General features: G+C 37.5%; 1 protein-coding gene across 8 annotated transcripts in view; it reads left to right on the forward strand.

Moving 5' to 3' along the window:
- Nucleotides 1-21,974, forward strand: part of PTPRM (protein tyrosine phosphatase receptor type M) — a 449,220-nt gene that overhangs the window by 285,209 nt on the left and 142,037 nt on the right. For 6 of the 8 annotated variants that reach the window (XM_065752030.1, XM_065752031.1, XM_065752035.1 and 3 more), the window contains one exon: nt 8,035-8,167. The exons of 1 other annotated variant lie outside the window; for it this stretch is intronic. In XM_065752030.1, coding sequence (XP_065608102.1) covers nt 8,035-8,167 — 133 coding nt within the window. Of the gene's footprint in view, nt 1-8,034; nt 8,168-16,009; nt 16,040-21,974 lie in introns of all 8 variants that reach the window. One more of the 8 variants, XM_065752038.1, reaches the window with a different exon arrangement.

A 21,974-nucleotide genomic window follows, 5' to 3' on the forward strand; every position in this document is an offset into this window, starting at 1 on the left:
TTGCATTACTTTTCATGCAATTCTTTGTTGCTTATATTTACATTTCTGTAAAGAATATCACAAACAAAATTAATAATTCATAATTATTGTTACATAGTGGGGCATTATTTCGATCGTCCCTTCTGTGCATAAATCTTTTAACAAGACAGGCTTTCCCTGCATTTAAAAAACACCAAATAAACAATGTACCAAATCAGCACAATTGTCTTGTGGAAGTACAGAAATCATTTTTAGGGAAAGGTGTCTACACAGCAATATGTGTTGTATTGATGATCATAAATTACAGATAAGATACTCTTCTGCTACGTTTTGAGTGTTCTTTTCCCTTTTTCTGGGGCATTAAAGCAGACAAATTCAGTGAGAGCTAACATAGCATAGAAGGGAGAATCGTGATACATTGATTTCCACACCACAGTGCTCAGCAAAACAGAAAGAAGACATAATCCCTGGTCCGTGGATAAAGCAGTTTGTGCATAAGCATTTCCTTCCAGTCATAGAAAGAGAATACTGAGAAAAGTAATGATCAAAACCACCTTTTGTCACAGATGATGCCCTGCCCAACAACACCTCAAAACTTCCACCATATGGACAAAAATCAGTGTGGTTTTAAAGGAAAAGTAGGGCCACTGATTGGAAAACTAGCAAAGATGAAGGAGGGAGAGAACTTTCTCCTTCAGCTGGAGTTCAACCAGGGCAGTAAAACAGACTTTCATTAGCAGAATACATGCTGGTTTGCAGATGAGGACTGACTGCTAGTCACTTACAGTATAAACACACTAGCCAGGGTGGTAATTCATTTCATCTAGAAATGTGTATGTGTTTTGGGTCTTCTCCAAAACAGTTCCAAATTCTGGCATCTGAAAAGAACTTGATATTCAAACCAAAAGCATGTTAGACTGGCTTGTCTTTTCACAGCGCTGGTAATGCTGCTGTAGGCTTAAGAACCATTGTCTGCGCTCGCATGGGAGACAGAAGGGTGGAAATGCAGAGTAAATTCTTCTGGGGGAAACTGGACCTTTTCCACCCCTGTCCCATCAATGTATATTTTGCAGTTTTTGGTAGAGGATTGGAATTGATATTGATCATTTAATGTTTATAAGAAGGACCTACACCTCTGTAGTACCCCATTTCACAGTAGCACAGACCCATTTGTGTACTTCCTTATTTTGTCCCATTGCCTTTTGCCTCAGCCCTTTATTTTTGACATCTGCTTTCCTTGTCTATGAATCTTGATGTTCCTTCCTTCCTTAGAATACCATAACTGACGTTGCCTTTAAAAATATTACTCTGTCCTTCAGATCCCTCTTAAATATGTTTCTACTGTTAAATTAACTGAAAATGAGTGCTAGCTAAAAGAACAGGAGCATTTCTTAATTTCCTGATGAGTATTTACCTCCCTGTCCTACCTGCAATTGCTTCAGCTGCCTGCTACAGCCTGTCTTGGCTAAAGAGTACGTTTTTGGTGAGAAGGATTGCTTAGCTTGTGCTTTCACTTTTCATAGCACAATTGGGCTTCCAGTTTGATTTGGAGCTTCTAGGTCCTACTATACTACAAGCAATAGGGAGTGGTAAGGATTTTTTTTTAATTATTGTTGTTTTTGCATTCACTCCTCTAATTTTTGTTGACCATGGAAAGTAAGGGCAGAGTCTTTAAAGCCAAGTTCTCTGATCTTCTCTGTTCCTTTGGTGGCAAGAACCATAGTAATCTTGTGATAAATGTTTCAAGGAAGCATCACACATCTTGTGCTTCCATTTTACCATGGAGTATTTGCATGATCTTGGCCACCTAATCAGAAGTCTGTCTGTCACACAGAGGTTATACCCACTTTGTGGAATAATGTCAATGTAGGTGCTGAGACAAGAGTTGAATCACGCTGCCTGCATAATAATTTGATTGTATGCTTTGAATCTGAACTTTTTTATACGTGATCATTTTGCCCTAGAGAAGCATTTGGCAGTTCCCAGTTTTTGTGTAGTAGAGATCTAAAGCTACTTGAAAGAATAGGCTATATGCTAACAAAATAAATTAATCTCAAGTTTCAGTGGAGAGTGGACAATCTGGACTAACTGTATCCCTTCTTCAAATCCTTTTAAAAAGTTAACCATTATGTCAGCCACAGGGAAATCTATAAATGAAATTCAGGTGGAAAGGCTTGCAAGTGACATATCAAGCAAGAACCTGCTGAGGTTCTACTTACTGAGAGCTGCAAGAAGGAAGTAAAACAGGCAGCCATTGTGGTCAAAATGAAGTGCAAGCCCAATCTAGTTAATTAAAGAAAGGAGTTGCTTGTTACTCGAATAGGAGAAGAAACATCTGGATTTCTTTTAAGATTGCTTTAGACAAAACAATCTATAGCTCGTTTTGGCAGTGACTGCTTTTATCTTATTCCTTTGTTTGTAAACATAGCTAACCCTGGCTCAATAGCCTAGGAGGTGCTATTTTAGTGGTTCTTTTCTGTACAGAACTGGGTAAATCAGTCAGCTATCTCAAAGCACAGCTTTTGGAAGGGACTAATAAACATTGAAAGACGAGTGTAAATACTTGTTGATATATAAAGAGAGAAAGAGAAGGAGGCTTTGTTTGATTTGATAGGGGTCTGTTTATGCTACAGAAGAAAACTTTCATTTTTGAAAAACAAGAGAAAGCTTACATGTAAGTTAACAGAACTAGCCAGGCAAAATATCATCTTTTACTGAATGGTCTTAGCTTCCATTTTAATGAGTAGTAGTTCTGCTTAAACTTTTCTATCCATAAGTGACCTGCGGGAGGCTATCGTTTGTGAAGTGTTTGGTTAGGTTAGCACCGGTGCTCTCTGAAAAAAAGAAGGGAGGTTTTCCACTCAAGAAAAAGACAGAACTGTTGGCCTGGAAGCAGAAATAATTCCTAAAATACTAATATTAGAGCTATGTATCTTGAGTGAGAATGAGAAATTTTTAAAGATTTATTTTTTAACCTAATCTTGTTACAGAAGTAGAAATTTCACCAAAAGAATTCAAGAATTCACCATACAGTAGACCTTAGATATTAGTGACTGGAATATAATTCACTTCTCAATCAGAAGAGGAGGTAAGACACCAAAAAGTATTTCAGTAAGCACTAAACTTCAGAAAGGGAGATTCCAGTATTTAAAAAAAAAAGCAAAAAAAAAAAAAAAAAGCTGATGAGATAGGTCTGGGAGTCAAAAATAAGTAGGTATTGTCTTACTACTGAAAAGTGAAATCGCGGGGTCTTATAAGGGACTGAACAAAAGGGGCCCCATGAGGGAAAGCCTTAAGTCAGACCAGTTGAAGGGCAGTTATTTACAAGTTAAGAAAAAAAAAAGAAAGTTTCACATTTTAAACGCTACTGAAGAGAAGGACACAAAGAATGGGGAAGAAATGAGGGCGGGAAATAAACAATTGGAAAGTCTTCAGATTAATTAAGGGTAAGTATCTAAGGGTTTGGAAACACGTAATGTTACTGTCTTACTGTCTTTCACTTATTCACTGCAGGAAGCCTGTGGAAATACTTCACTAGATTTTGTGGCATCATGGGGTTTGTCTGTAAGCGTATATCAGTTTTTCCTTTCTGGCAGGAAGCACTCTAGTTTGTTCTCATCAAGTAAGGATGTTCTGAAGTCAGTAACTTAATCCTTTTTAAACTGTCAGGAAACATTTCTTTGTCCTTTCATTTCCTAGGAAGCTCCCTTGAGCTGTCCTGCACTTGCTTCTTTTTACTGACCTATCGCCTCTCCAGAGGAAGACCACAGTATATGTGGTCAGGATATAGTTATCCTGATTCTTCTGAGTTGAATTGAGGTTACTGTGCAAGGTTTAAAGTTGGACTGCTGTGTACAAAGGTAGAATCAGAAACTCAAGTCAAGCAAACAGAAAGCAATTACATCATTTGGTCTAGCAATGTGAGGAAAGAGCAGTGGGCTTAGCTCAGCTGCTGGCAACAAGCAGGCCAAAGGGCTGTGGCACCTCTCCTATGAAGAAAGGCTGAGGGAGTTGGGCTTCTTCAGATTAGAGAACAGAAGGCTCCAGGGAGACCTCACTGCAGCCTTCCAGTACTCAAGGAGAACTTATAAAAGGAGCAGGACTGACTTTTTATATGGACAGATAGTAAGAGGACAAAAGGGAAAGTAGCTTTAAACTAGGAGAGATTTAGATTAGATGTTAGGAAGGAATTGTTTACTCTGAGGGCGGTGAGGTGCTGGCTCAGCTGCCCAGAGAAGCTGTGCGTTCCCCATCCTTGGAGGCACTCAAGGCCAGGTTGGATGTGGCCCTGCGCAGCTGAGCTGCTGGGTGGCAGCCCTGCCCATGGCATGGGGTGGGACTGGGTGGGCTTTGAGGTCCCTTCCAGCACAAGCTGTTCTATGATTAAAGACAGACACTCTTCTGGAGATGTGGGAGTCCATTGGTCTTGTAGATATATTTTATGCTCTAGCTTAAGAGTCTTAAAATGGCTGTATAGGACAAATTGCTTGAAACAGCTATAATATCTTAATGCAAGTTAACAATATTGCTATAAAGAAAGATTACATTTCATGAAGCTTTTTAACAGTAAAGAAGAACCATGTGACTGTTTCTTAAACTTGCGGTAATGATTTTCCAGGTCACTCTTGGAAACATACAAACAGAACTGAAAGCATAAATTGCCATTGCAGTCTATAAAGTGGCAAAATTAATTTCAGAACTACTGCCTCTAGTGACTTGCATCCCCTTACACATTGTTTGCCTTCTTCTCTATGCTGCCAGTGCAAATCCTGGTGTATCTACAGAATAAAAGTCCATTAAGTAATTGTAAGATGAGAGAAAAATTACCCCAGACCAAGATCAACCTATTGGACAGGAACCAAAGAAAAGTAAAATGAAGCTTTTATCATAGCTAGTGTACTTACAGATTTAACATAATATGCTGTACAGTATGTCTATTAAATAGCTGGAGTAGTCAGTGTTGGGGCAGCAGCTCTTGAACATGATGCTAGGTGATGTGGGTTAATAGAATTTCATGGGAACAAAACCTAACTGAATAAAGAGGTAGTACCAGTGTACTTCAGTCTTGATAAATGCTCCACAGTGTTCATGGGGGTAAATTTGAAGAGCTCTTAATTTGTAGAGGGTTCAAAACTGGTCCCTGCCCTGAAGAAAGGGATGCGGACTTCTCTGTTGCAGATGCAACCTCTGATGTTCACCTGCTGCCAAAATAAAACCAAACTATGTTAAAGGGGCTAAAAACAAGGTGGAATGCAACAGAATGTTTTTTGTGGGGTTGGTTTTTTTTTTTTCGATTTTAAGAAAAACTGAGATACTTTAGAGGTGTAAACAGTTTTAAGTAAAAATGAAGGGAATGTTGATAATAACAAAAAACAGATGCTCAAGCAAAGAGAAGGGTAGAAGAACCAAATTAGCCACCTAAGTGGATTGTCAAACCAGGTGGCAATAAGAACATTTTCTCATTGAATGAGTGATATGCTGAATGAGACCAAGTAAGAACTGAGGTAATATCTATATATATGTGTATGTATAGTCACTGTAGGTGTTTTTAATAGGAATGTGACACAATGTACTTAAGGTTAAGACAATCTTTTCTATGAGTCAGGCAGAGGCCATCATGGTGATGAACAATTCTGTTTTTTCCTCAGAAGGGCTTTAGGTGCAATTTTCTTAGAAAGTTTCTGGTGGTGGCTACTCAGTTGTGTAATCACTGTAGGATAGATGCAGTATGGGATTTTCAGTGGCCTAACGTTTGGCTTTGTGTTTCTCCTTCTGTGTAGTTTGACAGTTTGTGTTAGAGGTGGATTCTGCAGCTTGTAACACATTACCTACATAGTGCTTTATGTCCATGAAAGCATTTTATGAAAATTGTTCTCCAAGATACAAAGAAAATATCAGAGTGAGACTGATATTATCTCCTCTACACTGTGCAACTCTAGCTAGTTCTGATGAAATGTGGATCCTGTGCTGTCAAAGGGGGACAGGACAATGAGAAAATGGATAGGATGGTTGAGTTGTATGTTAAAATGGTGCAAGGATGCCTTCATTTATTTTAATGTTGAGTATCTTGAACGTCATATTGAAATTCTTAATGGCAAAAAGGAAACAATAAGACAGATTTTTAGAAGATGTTACTGTAAGTGTTCCAGTAGAGTGAGGTAGCTTGAGGTAGATGATGAAGAGACACTGGAAGGATCCATCCTTAGGAGTTATGTCTGAAATGGTTGCTTCTTGTCTTTGCATTCTTCTTTGTTTGGGTCTTCAGTTTAAAAGAGCACTGCAAAGTCCTTCTCATCTCTTACCGTTTGCGTCGTACTGTTTGATTCACTGCTTCCTCTTTGTCAAGTCCAATTCAGCAGCTGCCTTTTGCAAGTATACTGGATGTCTTCTAAATATCTTACATGCTCTTGAGCAATATAGATTTTAGCAAAATCATTTATGTATGACACAAGAAATTAAAAATAGGACTGTTTATAACAGAATTTCATGCATATGCACAGAAGAAAATATAGAGGCAGATTTTGTTATGATTGCTCATATAAAGTAAGAATTATATTAATCCAAAGCTGTAATTCATTGCTATAGAACTAATGCTCTGTCAGGAGTGGGCACTGGTGTGTGGCAGATCACCTTCCCTGACTTAACCATTCACACAGAGACCCATGACCTGATTATTTCAAAAAACCTTGTACCACAGTTAGCTCTAGATATATTTTGATTATGTGTTAGGACCCATTTTATGGAACTGATATCAATTACCAGGTTTTCCACACTATCCTAGTGGAATTCTGAGGATATAATCCAAACATGTAACTGCAGGTAATCAGAACAACCATCCTAGAATATCCTGCTTGTGACTGAGAAATTAGAGAGTTTTTCATTGTACTTTTCAGAAGATGTCTGCATGTAAATTGATCACTGATTTGCTTTCTTTCCAAAAAAGGAAATGAAGAATCAAATAAAATACATGTCATGCTTTCCAAACATTTATGGAACCTGACAGGGAGATAAGAATGTGGTCTAAAGATACTACTCTTAAATTAGACTTTGCTCTATCTTTTCCCTTCCCTGGAAAAGCTATAGCAGGAGAGTGATACATAAATCCCCATGTCCATATTATGGCATGGTGCCTCAAATGATGAATACTGTCATATTCTGATTAAAAAAAAATTGAAGTCCATAAAAAAAATAAATTCAGTTTAGTGAATTGAATGTTGCTTCCCTAACATTTTTTCATCCTGAACTCATTTAATGGAGGAAATGGATATTTCATCAGACATGGATTTGACGTTCCATCACATTATACAGTAAACAGTACAAACGATGTTATTTTTTTTTTTAATGGAGAAGCTGAAAGAGCTAAGACAGTAGATGCTGTAAGGCACTGGTTATCTCATTTAAACAGATATTAAATGTGGGTGCCAGTGGTGTGATCATCAGCTGCTTCCCACTTTGTGAATAAATTGTTTAGGAGTCTTTTTGCCTACCAGATGTGACCTAGATTTAGATTTCCAAAGGCAAAAAAAAAAAAAATCTATTGTCTAAAAAAACAATTGTGGGTAAAATGCGTGCTAAATGAGCTTATCTCACTTTTCCAGGTGTTTAAGCTAATATATTATGGAATTACAGCTTCATTTGTGAAAAATAATTGAGGAAAATGTTCCAGCAAATCAAATTTGGATAAAGGCTGAGGATAGTTATTGTGTTGTGAGTAAGTTTCTAAATGGCAGAAAGAAAAGGGAGCCAGAAGAGATATTAAAAATACATAAATTTGTGAATCTGTAAAAAGGCTCTTACAGAAGGGTCAGGACTGGCTGTGATGTCTCACCTGTGTTGTAATCTAACAAAATGTCAGGAACCTATATGAAGAATTATATTCCTGTCAATGCATATGAAAGCAGGATTTTTTTTTTTTTTTTTTTTTTTGGAAAACATCACACATTGGTATCTATTGGCTCTGGTTAAGATTAATAACATCAGTAAGTTAAATGTATAAAAATGGAAAGAGTAACATCCTTATTCTTTTTCTCTCTCCTCCTTTTACTGATTCCATAGGAGCTGCCACTCGAAAACCAGACCCAGAGCCTGAGAAGCAGACAGACCATACTGTTAAAATTGCTGGAGTCATTGCAGGCATCTTGCTGTTCGTTATTATATTTCTGGGGGTTGTGCTGGTAATGAAGAAAAGGTGAGTGATTAGTAGATACTTTATATGTACATGTCCATATCACAGCATCTCCTACAACAGTTCTCAATCTGATATTGGCATAAATATTCAGCCACCTTAGTGCCCTTTATCACGATTTAGGAAATAGTGTTCCCTTGTATCCCTCAAAGCTTTGTTGAGATTTTTATAAGACCCCAGCATCTGTTTCTTTCCACAGCATTTTGTATGAATTAATATTTGTGGCTTTGTTATAAAAGAAAAACAGCTCAAGGTTAATGATTCTAGCACTTTATGCATTAGTACTGCATGATGGACTCTAATAATAGAACAGCATCTCTAACCTGAATGGGTGAGTTTCCACTCTATCCAGCAGATCAGTTCAAAGTTAGATATAATTTCATTCTTGAACATAAAAGGAAGCCTCAGTCAGGAGCTAGAGCTAGGTAATTTGTGCTAAGAATAGGGTCTGTATTGCTTGGCATAAACTTCATTCCCTGAAAACAAATGAAAATGTGATGGTGCTGAATGTTTCCAAATGTCGGTTCAATGCAGACATACACTGAAATTGTTTTGCTTTGAAAATCATATGAAAACTGCTGTGACATTAGAAATGTAAGGCTTTTAAGTCTGCTTGATTTTTTTTCTTTTTTTTTTTCTTTTTCCCATTGTACAAGGGAAAAAGAAGGGATAAAATATCTTGCAGCAAGGGAGATGGCACATAAGGAAAAAATCCTTGTGATGATAGAAGTCAAGATTGGGTGAAATTCATTAGCAGACAAGGTCAAGGCTTTTGGTTATATCTTGAGGGACATTAAATTTGCAGCCATAGAGGTGGAGTTGAGGATGTGTGAGCCGTGCAGAGGGCCTGTATCACTACTTCTCCATCCATATTTATCATAGGCATCCTACTGTTTCATAACCCCTCTCCTCCTTGCCATTCACCTGGTATTATTGCCTTTTCTTCCTTTGCAAGCAGTCTTGGCCTGATTCTGCTCACTCAAAACTGTGATTTATTTGTGTGATAACTAGTTTGGCAGGTCTGAGGTAGTCCAAACCCCTGAGCTGCCTGAAATTCTTCATGAATCTGAACAGAGAAGGTGTGCAGGGAGGGAGGCAGCTGCTTGGCAGTGCCTCAGGGCATGCAACACAAGTGGCTGCTTTTCACTTCCCTTGAAGACAGAAGTGGGTCCATGAGGTAGGAGAGAAAAGTGAGCTGTGGCTAGGGCATGGGGCTGTGTCATGACAAGGGGTGGGTAAAGCTGTCAAAAGTTGCTATGCCTAAGAGACAAAAGCTTAAGCCCTAGAGTAAGTCTGGCTGGGGCAAAATAGTCCCCATAACCAAATCTCAACAAAATACAGTGCAGCAGAGTTAAAATCTGTTCTGATTTTTTCAGTATTTTTTCTTCCCAATTCTGATTCCTTGAATCATTCATACCTTCCATTTTAACAGTTGAACTCCCAAAGTTCTCTCTAGGGCTAGAGGCAGCATTTGGCATGCAGTGAGAAAGCCTTCTTGCATTGTCTGACCAGTCCTTCATGTAATTCCTGACCAGCATTCATCATTCTCTCTCTTCCCCTTCTGAGCCTCCTTAAGTATCTGTATCAAAGTTAGGATATATTCTAACACAAGGCACAAGTTCTTCTTTGTCTCGAAGGGTGAGAATTACAGAATGATCCAGATGGGTTGTCAGGTTCTGTGGCTGAATGAATACTATACTGGCTCTTGCTTTACTCTCTAGGGAAGAGCTCTTTGATAATCTAATTGTTAGAGGCAGGAAGGTTTGAATCCTTAAGTGTTTGGATGTTAATGCAGAAGGGTTCTTGATTCTTTCTGTCTACCACAGTGCAGTAATTACAACTCATCCTAATTCTGCTGTTAGGAAGAAAGTGCATTATGTGAGCTTGTTCAGGGTTTGAAATAAATCTGCTTGTGAAGAGATTAAACTATTGAATGTACAAGTCCGGGAACTCTTGTTACCAAATATACACAATTCCATTGCATATGATACTAATAAATTTAACATGTCCCAGAATCATGCTGCAGCCTTGAATGAAACAAACTGTAAAATGAGTTGAGGTGAATATTAACAAGTAAGAATGGTTCATCTGTGTAACAGGATGTGACTAGGCTTTAATGAGAGTATCAGGAGATAGGTATATTTTGTCCCAGACCTCTAAAGCAGATGCTGTAGCATAGAAGGTCTTGAATACATTTATGCTCACAATTTAAACAAAAAAATGAACCAATTATTCAATAGATTGTTATTGGTGCATTAATTCACCGTGCTGCTGAGAGCCCCCATTGTTTCACCTTGGTTCAGTTACTGTGTATACATTATGCATTTGAAGAAAATGTGTAAATCATCCCTAAGGCTTATGGTAACTGTATTGTTTTTGCAGTTTTACGATACTTTAGGTACTACTTTATGAAACAATCTTTTCAGTGTAGCATATCATTTGACTACTGTAGTTTGTCATTTTATTTCATATACTTTATCAGGAGCTTTACTGGAGTGAAGAACTGATGAGAAAGTAAAATAGAAACTGGGACCTCAATGGCATCTTTCCTCTGAGAATTACTTTCTTTACTATATTTTTATGAGCAGTTTCTTAGGGCTACAGTGCTAGAATTTACCGTGCCAAATCTACATGCTTAGAAACTTGCTGTGGTTACAATTGGCTGCAGCAATATGACGTTCATGTTCCATTATCCTAAGTCATGTACTGTCTGTAATTCATCCTTTCACTGAAATGAGTCCTTGTAGACACTCCTCAGGGATGGAATGCCATATGGAGACCTACACAGGCTCAAGCAGTGCACCCAGGAGAACCTCGTGAAGTTCAGCAAAGCCAAGTGCAACATCTTGCACTTGGGTCATAGCAGTCTCCACTATCACTATGGGCTGGGGGACAAAAGGATAGAGCTCAGCTCTGTTCAAAAGGATATGGGAGACAGCAAGCTGGACATGAGTCAACAACAAACCCTCACAGCACCAAATGCCAACTGTATCCTGGGCTGTATCAAATGAAGTGTGGGGAGACCCTCCACTCTGCACTCGTGAGACACCACCTGGAGTACTGCATCCAGATTTGGAGTCCTCATTACAGGAGGGACGTTGACCTGTTGGAGTGCATCCAGAGGAGGGCCACAGAAATGATCCAATGGGTGGAATGCCTCCCTATGAAGATAGGCTGAGAGAGCTCGGGCTGCTCAGCCTGGAGTGGAGAAGGATCTGGGAAGACCTGGTAGTGGCCTTTCTTATAATCCCCCTTCAGATACTGAAAGAAGGGAACAGACTCTTTAGCAGGGTCTGTCATGATAGGACCATGGTAAATGGATTCAAACCTATGAAAAAGAGGGGATTTAGGCTTAATGTAAGATAGGGGGTTTTGTGTTGTTGTTGTTATTGTTTTACAGTAAAGGTAGTGAGGCATGGTAACAGGTTGCCTTGAGATGTCGTGTAAACCCCAGCCCAGGAGAAATTCAAGGTCAGGGTGGACAGGGATCTGAGCAACCTATCTGCAGGTGTCCTGGTTAATTGCAAGGGAGTTGGACTAGGTGTCTTTAAACGTTCTTTCCAACTGAGATGATTCTGTAGTTCTAGATGTGGTCTCCAGATCTCTACTGTCTCTGAGGCTTCAAGTGGTAAACTGACTTCATTTCAAACCATTTTTTTAGTTGTCAAGAGAGTGGGAAAGCATTGTGTTGTACGTTGCAACCATGTCAACACAGACAACATGTGTGTCCCAACACAGGCCTCTACCAATCACCTAAGTTAAACCAGCAAACAGTCTTTTATATGCTTGGTGTCAAGCTTTTAACAAGTCAACTTCTTTGGCATTAATTCAGTAGTTAATAGACCAATAGTCAAAGCAAAATCTTCAATGCAACACAGATATGTTTTGCATGTGGTTCCTGTCATATAGCTCTAGGTAGAAAGTACAAGTACTGCTAGTTGTTAGTCATTGTTGTTTATTGCATTGTGTAATGGTCTTCTGAAGTAGTTACACTGTAAACTTGTTCACAGAGAGATTAGGCAACCTAACTATTCAGTGCATGGTGTGGAGTCACTGTTGAGGGTAGAAACAGCAAGGGCACTAATACATTTGACATAAAGACACTCGCTCTTTGACTAAACTAAATTTGTGTGCCTGCCACCTGGGTCTGGAGAGTTTTATTGGTTTTCCCTCTACTTGATTGTTTGGAGCTCTTTATCTGTTCTGTTCTGTCTTTATTCATTCAACCAGTTTCTTGCATAAAGCTGTCATGTAAAGTAAACGAGCTATTCCTGATACTAATATGGTCATATCGATACAATTATTCTTCCCTATGAAAGGAAGCTGGTAGGCTTTCCTCTTCCCGTAGTTTTGTTCTAAATCTCTCATGTAGGAATTAACACAAAGTCAATGGAAACCAATACATATGTTACTAGAATGTTACTTTGCAGTAAAAAGGATTTTATATCTGATCCTGAACGTAAAATTTCAGGCAGGGCCATTGATCTCTACCAGTTTTGGATATACCTGTATGGCTATTTATAAAAAATAAATAAAAATGCAGCAGGTTCCCTTTTTGGTCAACTTAAAGTAGAGCAGTGAAAATTAGAAAACTGTTCCTACGGTCTTTGTGAAAGCAATGGCAATTCAATCAAGACTTAGAGGAATCAGAACTTATTTCATTATTTTCTTTTTTTTTTTTTGAGTGTGTGTAGATTTTCTTTTATATTCTATTTCAGATAACTTTAAAAAATATAGAAGTTGAAAAATTAGATCTACTAGTCTGTTTGCTTAGAAATATATAGTCTTTGGGGTGGCAGTTTCTTTCAGGGCTCTTTCTTGTTCCTGCAGTGGCAGTGCAATAAGCACTGTTATTAAAATTCTGTGTTGGCTTCTGCTTCAACTGTAGAATGGAATGTGTGTCTGATCATTGTTTCTCTCTATAAAGCAGTTATTTTCTTGTGCTTGTCTTTACTTTCCAAGTGTCTCTATTTTTGAGCCTTCCAGTAGCTTCCAGAGTCCCTGTTTTGTGGCAGATGGTAAAGAATGCTTTGGTATGCCGTGGAGGTGGGCAGGCAATGCATTGGTCTAATTCCCTGGTGGTAAATCAGGCTGTTCAGTTGTACACCTTTTCCAACTATTTCAAGCAGTTAAGATGGAAATTGGAGATAATAGAACTGAAGATAAACTCCAGTTTTCTCCAAGTGTCCTCCTTTCTCTTGAGGCCAGCTACAAAAGAGAGAATGAAAGAAATCAGTGCAGAAATTACACAGTTCCAGAGCTTTCTTCATGTAGCAGGACAATCCTCCTTCAACCAGCTGCATTATTTTCATAACATTTTGTAGTGAGGCCTTATTCTACAAGTAATATCTATGAAATGTAGTTGTGTTGTCAGTTCCAAAGGATGTAGAGGAGCTTTACCTTTTCACTGTACATAGGGACAGTTTATTGACGTAAAATAACCATTTCATTGGAAAGGGACTTTAAAATTATTGGTTCCTTGGGGAGAAAAGCTTATGGCCAACATTGGCCAGATTATTTGGGTTGCATTCTTCTACAGAAAGATACTTTTCTGCACTTTTTATACATGTATACATAAATATTATGTAGGAAGTAAAATGGAACTTTTCCACATTTCATTAAAATGTGAAATCTGCTTAGTTAGGAATGGTGCTTTTACATGTGACCTGAGAATTTGAGAATCCAAAACTTTGTAAAAGTAACTTTTTTTTTTCCTGCAGGTTTCATAGATAGTTCCTTGTTGATTTGTTTGTTTGTTTTCCTGTCATTCTTGATAATTAAAAATGACAGTGTTGTTTGTCCAGGACATTCATATGAAAAATCTCACAATTGTAGCAATCTAAAAACAACTGGAGCTTGAAGCTTTTATTTTTTTCTCATCTAATACAAATTTTTTAATGGGATATTTTCATACAAATTTAAGCTCCTGGATTTTGAATTTTTTTCACACTGCATAATTCATCTCTATAACATATTTGGCAGAATTCTGCCTGTAAGTACCAGCAGTGCTTCTCTGATTAATTGTATTTATTGTTGTTTCTCAAATTATTATACATCTTCTAGAAGTATGAGAACATTTTTACTAATTATGCTAAATCTCTGCAGTTGCAACATATGGCAAGAAATAGTGTTGGCAATGTCATGAGATTGTAAATGATAGCAAGAATGAGTAATTCTAAAAAGAAGGACAGGGGGATATAATTACAAGTGATCAAGATATGCCTTACTATAGAACAGGTAACTTGAACTGCTTGGGTAGGACCTGATTCTGTGTTCCTTACTGAAAGCAATGGCATATGTGCTGGTGGAAGAAGTATACAGATATTTCTGCAGCTTTTTCTCTATTTTGTTCTTAGAAATCTTTTTAAAACTCATTTTTAACAGGTGTACATCTTTGCAGGTTGCCACATGATTAAATATTCACTGTCTAGCCTCTTGTGTTTGAACAATACTGTTTCATCAGAAAAATGGGAATAAAAACTGGGAAACATTTCTAACGGCATCTTCACACAAAGAAGATGTGAGAGAAAATTTGATGAAAGCCTAGTTTTCAAAGGGATGCCTGAAGCATGTAGCTAGAGGCAAGTTAACATTAGCTATAGGCCTTTGCGAGGCCTGTTTACATGTTTCCCTCTGTAGTCAAAGGCTGTATGTATGTGCTTAAAAATTACAAATGCCTACATGGTTCATTTCAGTCTTTTATCTTACCAACATGTGAATGCTACTTGACGTTAAGCTCTGATATGTAAGATCTTGAGCTTCTTTTTAATTACAGTCAATATATGGAATTCATTTGGGTTGAATCTTAGCCTTTTTGGAGACTTACAGTTCTACTTGCAGCAAACTTAAAGCTGAGGGAGGGAGAGATGTAAAGCAGAAAAGCATAGCTGGAGGGCAGATATACTTTGTGCTAAGGCAGTGCATGTCAGGGTGGAGGGTCTGGCTATGTAAGAGGTAACACAGGAGTGACTACAAGGGTGCCTGTTTCTCAGGATGGTGGTGCTTGGTCTCCAACTCTTGGTGATGTCCACATAGGCAGAAATGACAGGGATACAGGGTCAGTTCTTGTTGTTTCCTTTACTGATATTTCCCGATGTAGCAAAATAATTTTAGCCAGTAAGGACATAATCTTTCCGCTTGTGTGATGACAAGGGAAATTTTCACTCAATTTGTAGTAACTTAAAGGCAGTTGGAGAAACAATTATGGATATAGCTGTAGACAGAAAACACCTCAAAGTAAGTTTTTCTTCAGAATTTAATTAGTTATTAAGAACTGAAAATTATTTCTCTGTTGCTGTTGATTTTTCTTCTGTGGAAGCAAGTCCTAAGCCTGTCAATGACAGAACTGATTTCTTTAAGTAAGGAACAGGGTATCCAGAAATTCTATTGTATTATGACAGAAAGAGAATCTGTATAATACGTACTCTGGAATTCTTTGTAGGTAAAATTCTAACACACTGAGGTTGTGTATCCCTATTCGTAATCCAGTTGAATTTAAATTGAAGGCATTTTATCACTTCATTTGGAAGAGTTTGTATTATATGCAGAGATAAGTATACATTAAATGTCTAACATTACTTAGTGGATGTGTGTTGAAGTGGTTTGAGTTAACAGTTGGAGATGTGTTATGTGTTGTATCGCTTAAAGTTTTATGGAGATGGATGTCATCTATCTGTTCCAGACATGTTGCATGATATGCCCAGATAAGCTTTCTCGCTACCTTCCATTTGTGTCACCAGTTCTGGTCTCAGTTTCATCTTAATTTTTCATACATTAATATTTGGCTTTTCTTTCCTTCCATTTCATCTTTTCCACCACTGCCTAATCCTTCCACCATCATGGCAGAAGAAGCTATCACTCCTACACTTACTACCTGTAAGTAACTTCTTTGACACCAGTGACACACTTTCTGCCATGTTGTTCCATGCATAAGCAGTGAATGCTAATATTGAAAGTTCCTTTATGAAAGGTTTTTAAAAGTTTTACTAAGATAAAAAGATGAAAACAACATGGTCAGTAATGTAATGAAATTTAGTTTTACTGAAGTTTCTGTGCCTAATACTGTGCATTGGAGTTGTTTGAATACTTATATAATGGATCTTCTCAGTTAAAAGCAGTAGCTATCAATATCACTGCTATGCCTATGAGATATTTTAATGCCTAAGTAACAGTTTTTGGAATTTATTTAGCAGTTTCTTTCTTATTTGTTCTGATGAAATTATAGCATTGGTTACATATGTACATGTTGTGTACATATTTTTCATGAATAATGATCATGCTTAAATGTCATGAGTTATCATCACTGGGGTGGATTTACAAGGAGCAAGCACTTAAAATGAGGGCACGATGAAGCATAACTTTCAGTAAGTAAAGTATGAATTTGATGCAGTCCTGTGTAATACCATCATATGGTTCTTTATTTACCCAAAGCCTTTGCTTCATTCCCCCTGAAGGACAACAGTTCTTTTGTGAAGTTAGCAAATCTCTTTCATAAGCTGTTCATCTTTTCTCACTTTCCAGGTACAAGGAACACACAATAGTTTTTGGTTTAGCAAAACAGTTAGGGGTCTTGCTTAATTGCAGAGTCAGATGTTTGTTCAATCTTGCTGGCCTGCAGTAGAAACCAGATGTCTATTAGATGTCTGTCTTCTTGAAAGTTCAGTTTTAAAAGTCAGAGGAAAAGTAGAAGATAATTTCATATAGATACTGAAGATGGGATGTTACTTGCGCGAGACACTCTGTTGATCTGTTGTTCGGGTACATATGCTAGAAAAGTACTACTGAACAAATAATTATGTTATGTTTTTATTTAAAGGTAATGTGAAATTTCTTTTGTTCCTTCATTTAGATGCTCTCCAAACTTTTTAAATAAACATTTTTCAATTTGTTGAAAATCCTTCAAGCATTCGTTTATGGAGCATATGGGAAAATTAATAAACGATTTCTAAGTTGAAACTTAGTAAGCAGAACCATACTTCAGATGAATTAAAACAACTAAAATTTAGACCTCTTTGATAAAATTCTCTGAGACTTCTGGGTATATTGAAGCTGCTCCTTTTCTTTTTAATTCAGATTTCATGTTACTTTATTTGACACCCTACAGATGGTTCATTTTTTTAAAAACTGTTATTTAAAGCACTGTATTAATGTGAAGGTCAGAAAAAATTCTCTTTTCCACAGATATAGTTTTACAAAATTTGTTTCTGTTACTGAGATGAAAAAAAGTATATTTCTCATGAAATAGGCCTTCAGAAAAACATTCATTTGGGACCATTTAACTGTTGTTTTTAAAATGTCTAGAATATTCTAATATAAGTAATACAGTATGTTGTTATCAAAGCAAATAAATGTATCTAAGTTAATATTTTAATGTGATTCATGTCTCAAGGCTATGTCAAAAAAAATTGAATCAAATGAAACATTCAGTGAAGTGCTGTTTCGTTATTCAAAGAAATTGGAGTATACCTTTTTCTTCTCTTTCTCCACCAATAGTGGAAAATGCATGAATTGAGGTGTTTCCATAAGTTATACAAACAGGTTTTTTTCCCCAGTTTTGCATTCACGGAGACTGTTAATAGTGGATGGAATAAGGTTTGCTTTTATTTGGGTTAGTCTCACAGTGGCTTCAAGAAAACACCTGTCTCTTTGTTAGTGTGATGCAGATTTAGTGACTTTGTCATCAGGGTACGTGAACTCTTCCAAAAGAAACTGTGGTCTTGACTGTGTGTTGTTTTGCTCCCCATCTGGAGAAAGAAGGGGAATAAAAGCTGTAAAGGAACAAATGAGATCAGGCCACAGTATGAGGAAATATTTTGGACCAAATTCTACACCTGTTTACTCAGCATGCAGTTTCACTGAAATTGTTGGAGATCTCAAATGAATGCAGAATTCATTCCAATTTTATTATTAGCTGAGGAAGTTGATAGGGATTTTAAAATGTTCTATATTTTGAGAAACATAATTTGAAGTACTCTGCTAATGCTAATTTACCACTTCTGTACTGAGTATCATATTCAAATTTACTGATTAGTCATTGTAAATGCAAGCTGTGACATCCAGCTAAGCATCTATGCACTGAAATAGTTACCATTGTCTTGTGTGCTGCTTTCCTTATGTTCTGTGGGCTCCTTTCCCCTCATAGACTGCAATCGCTGCCACTTCTGGATCCATCCTGAATTAAAATTAAAAAAGACAAAATTGGCAGATGCCTGGTGCTGCTGGTGAATCATCAGAGGTGGACCTACAGCTGTGCATGTTTGGCAAAGAATTATTTCCATTTTCTCTTGTGTTTACTAGTTAGCCAGTCAGGAGATCTTACAGAAAAAAAGCCAAGTACTGCTATTAAGAATATACTTCTTGTTAATGGGTTTAAGTGCCTCTGCCTTTCCTCCCACTCTTGCTTTCCTGAGGACTGGTGCCTTTTTTTTTATTTTACCTTTCACCTCAGCTAGGTTTCTGTTGTCTGGCTGTGGTTAGTTGTGTATGAGTTCTTTTGTTCTTAACGTTAGAGCAAATTTCACAGTGCTCATTAACTCTGCAGCATGTCTTCTGACTTTGCTGTAGATTCCAGGGGGGGAGACAGAATGAGAATGATGTCATTGATGGCACTTGTAATGACTGGTGTTTGCGGCACAGCAGCAAGCAGTGACATGACTTTACTTTCTCTTGACACCTTATTTTGATGGACATAACCTCAGAGACATTTTCCAGAGAAAGAAAAATGCATCAGTGATTTGTTGTGTAAGTGTAAATGGCACAAGCTTGTTGTTGAGGTGACGATAAGCATCACTGTGCTGATCAGTGATCATAGTCTTTTATACTTGAGATTTTCATTCTGACGAAGATTTACATACAGGCTTAGTATGCTTTGGAGGGCATTAATCATTACTAATCAGAAGCTAACGTAACTAGGTTGATGCAGGTTCAAGCATGAAGACAGAGTACTTCTGTCACGGTTTACTCATGGCACTGGCCCCTGAATAGCATGGGGAATTCAATATACTCCAGATGCCAGGGCAGGTAGTACAGATGGTAACTAATCATTGTTTTCAAAACAACAAAAAATAAAAACTATGAGCATGAGGTATGCCTAATTACAGGACAAAGTTTTGAATGTAATTTATCTTGTTCCCCAGTTTGAGATTTGATATCAAAATGGTGTGGTATGACTGATATATGAAGTACTCATGCAACAGTGGTACTGCACAGCAGTTAGGTGCATAATGTTATTCTATTTTTATGCCTTATTACAAGTAATTTCAACTTGTGCCAAAGCAGGCAAATAGGAGACAATTATTACTCAGTACTTCTAAAAATATTAATCACGTTGGCATCTTAATAGTGTCAAATCTAAGTGATGTTGTCTGACCTCCCACTAATTGTGCAGCTAGGTGACTTAGCGCAGGGATGCATCATGGGACATCTCCTGTGTAGAAAACTCAGTCCTGAATCCTAATACAATGTTGAAACATTACTAAAGTGAACTGCACAGGACAAGAGCTCCTGTTAACAAAAACATTTTATATGGCCAATTACTATCAACTATTTATATGGTTGGTTTTCCTGCATGAATATTAATTCTACAAACTTTGAGCTTTTTCATACAAATGGAAATAAAAGCGTACCCTTCTTTCCTGAAGATTTTGATAATTTGGGGCATGGTTTGAAATATGCTTTTCTTCAGTATCTGACTTGAGCTGAAGAGCCTGGGAGTGTGTTCTCAGTCATCTGTGTCTCTTGCTTCACTAGCAGATTTTCAGTGCTGATTTCTCGATCTCTGTACGGAGGATAATTTGTGACTTATTTCTTCAGTGCCCATGGGGACAATGTAATTGTCCTGGTACCTATGGCAGAAAGCACAAGATTAGCAGATTTGGAAAGTGATAGTCAGATTCATGAGATTTCCAGAAAATCAGTACTATTTAAACTCTTATCAGTAATTTCTGGATAATTCCAGGAAACAGGCAGTCATAAAACTTAAAACTTAGGTGTTGGTTTGAAAATGCTGAGAGATGTTACAAGCAGCTCTGTATTCTCAATTGCAGCTGTTTTCTGGACTAGAATAAGTTCTTCACTTTGCCTCTTCCAGGTGTAGGAGATTCCTGAACAGAAGTACGCAAATGAACTGTGTGATGTGTTTGATCTATTAGACAAAGCCTGTGATCTCTTCTGAATCTTTAGATATGCATAGTTACATAGACTTGTTTCGTGTAACCAAAAATAAACCTGAATTTCTGTAATTGTCTTGTAAGCTGGACTTTAATCATTTGGGGATGTCCCACGAGTTCTGTTCCATTTGGCAAAATCTATAATGCCAATGCGCTGTGCTCAAAATAGCAAGGAGAGTGTTTGACCAAATCCCTGTAGCTGAAAATCACGTAAGTGGGATATGTGCCATATGCTTGGAGTACATGGATGCAGTGTTTAGATTTCTTGCAGACATACTCAGCAATCTCAGAATTAAATTTTTTTTTAATTTAAATACACCATGTTATTTTTAAAAATCTGTTTGAAGTCTCTTTTTTTATATATATACTGATACATTGTTCTTTCTGATCGTTTTGGATCTGATTCCATTGCTTTATAGCCAAGGCTTATGCCCATATTTCCCTATAGAGAATATTATAAATGATCCTTAACACTGTGTCCACCAGTAAGTAGATCTTTTTTTATTAGCTCTTCCTGAAGCATTTTGGTCTTCTCAGGGCAGTGGTCTGATTACTGAAATAGCTTTCCAAAGCTGCAGCAAAGATCAGATTGCCAGATTTACTCATGTGGAGGAATAGCTCTGCTTCACTTTCCCTTTCTGGACATATTTAGACACTCATTCCAAGTTACTGTTCCAACACCCGCAAGGAGGAAACCCATAGCAATTTCTGGTGTTACCTAGACTTCTCAAAACTGCATTAGCACAGCTGTGTTGAGTAAGAAAGCGTAATCTGTAATGTGCTGCAAATGTGGATTTTTTTAGAATAAATGGGTACTATGGAGAGAATGAGGTGAAATATCGGAAGTGATGGATTGCTATGCTGGTCACATTGTTATGTTTCTTGCTCCTTCAGTATCAAGCAATAAATTTGCAGATGAGCTAAGGGTTTGGAGTCTTTTCAGTCCTTAAAAGGGCGATTTCAGTACACAACACTTATTTTCTGAAGGTAAAAGATACTTAGTGTAGAAACCAGAAGTAGAATGGCCACCAGTAGAATGGCCACCAGTAGAATGGCCACAAGTTGCGCCAGGGAAGATTTAGATTAGACCTCAGGAAGCATTTCTTTTCTGAAAGAGTGGTCAGGCACTGGAATGGCCTGCCTAGGGAGGTGGTTGAGGCACCATCCCTAGCGCTGTTCAAGAAGCGTTTAGATGAGGTGCTTAAGGACTTAATTTAGTAGTTGGGTAGAGATAGTGATAGGAGGATGGTTGGACTAGATGATCTTATAGGTCCTTTCCAACCTTATGAACTTATGAACTTATGAACTTATGAACCAGCATGGAAAAAATATTTTTTTTTCCTAACAGTAGGAAAAAGTAAAGGTATCTTTTTTTCTATGTTAATAAAAGGTTTGGCTTGCTTTTCTGAACTAGTACACAGGGATTTTAATTGAATGCTGAGATTTTTTTATGAAATTGTGGATTCCATATATTGCTGTAGGATAAGCCTGAAGGCATATCCTTTATTACACAGAAAACTGAGATATGATACACAGACTCTGGAGAAGAAAAGGGAGTAGAGGATAGGGACAAGTATTTGTATTGAAGAAGTTAGATCTGTTTTTGGGCTGCGCTGTGTTCAGCTAGTATAACCTGTTTACAA

Source organism: Cyrtonyx montezumae, unplaced genomic scaffold (genome assembly GCF_038088225.1).
Source record: "Cyrtonyx montezumae isolate F1298 unplaced genomic scaffold, pur_monq_1.0 scaffold_8, whole genome shotgun sequence".
In the NCBI taxonomy this organism is placed as follows: Eukaryota; Metazoa; Chordata; class Aves; order Galliformes; family Odontophoridae; genus Cyrtonyx; species Cyrtonyx montezumae.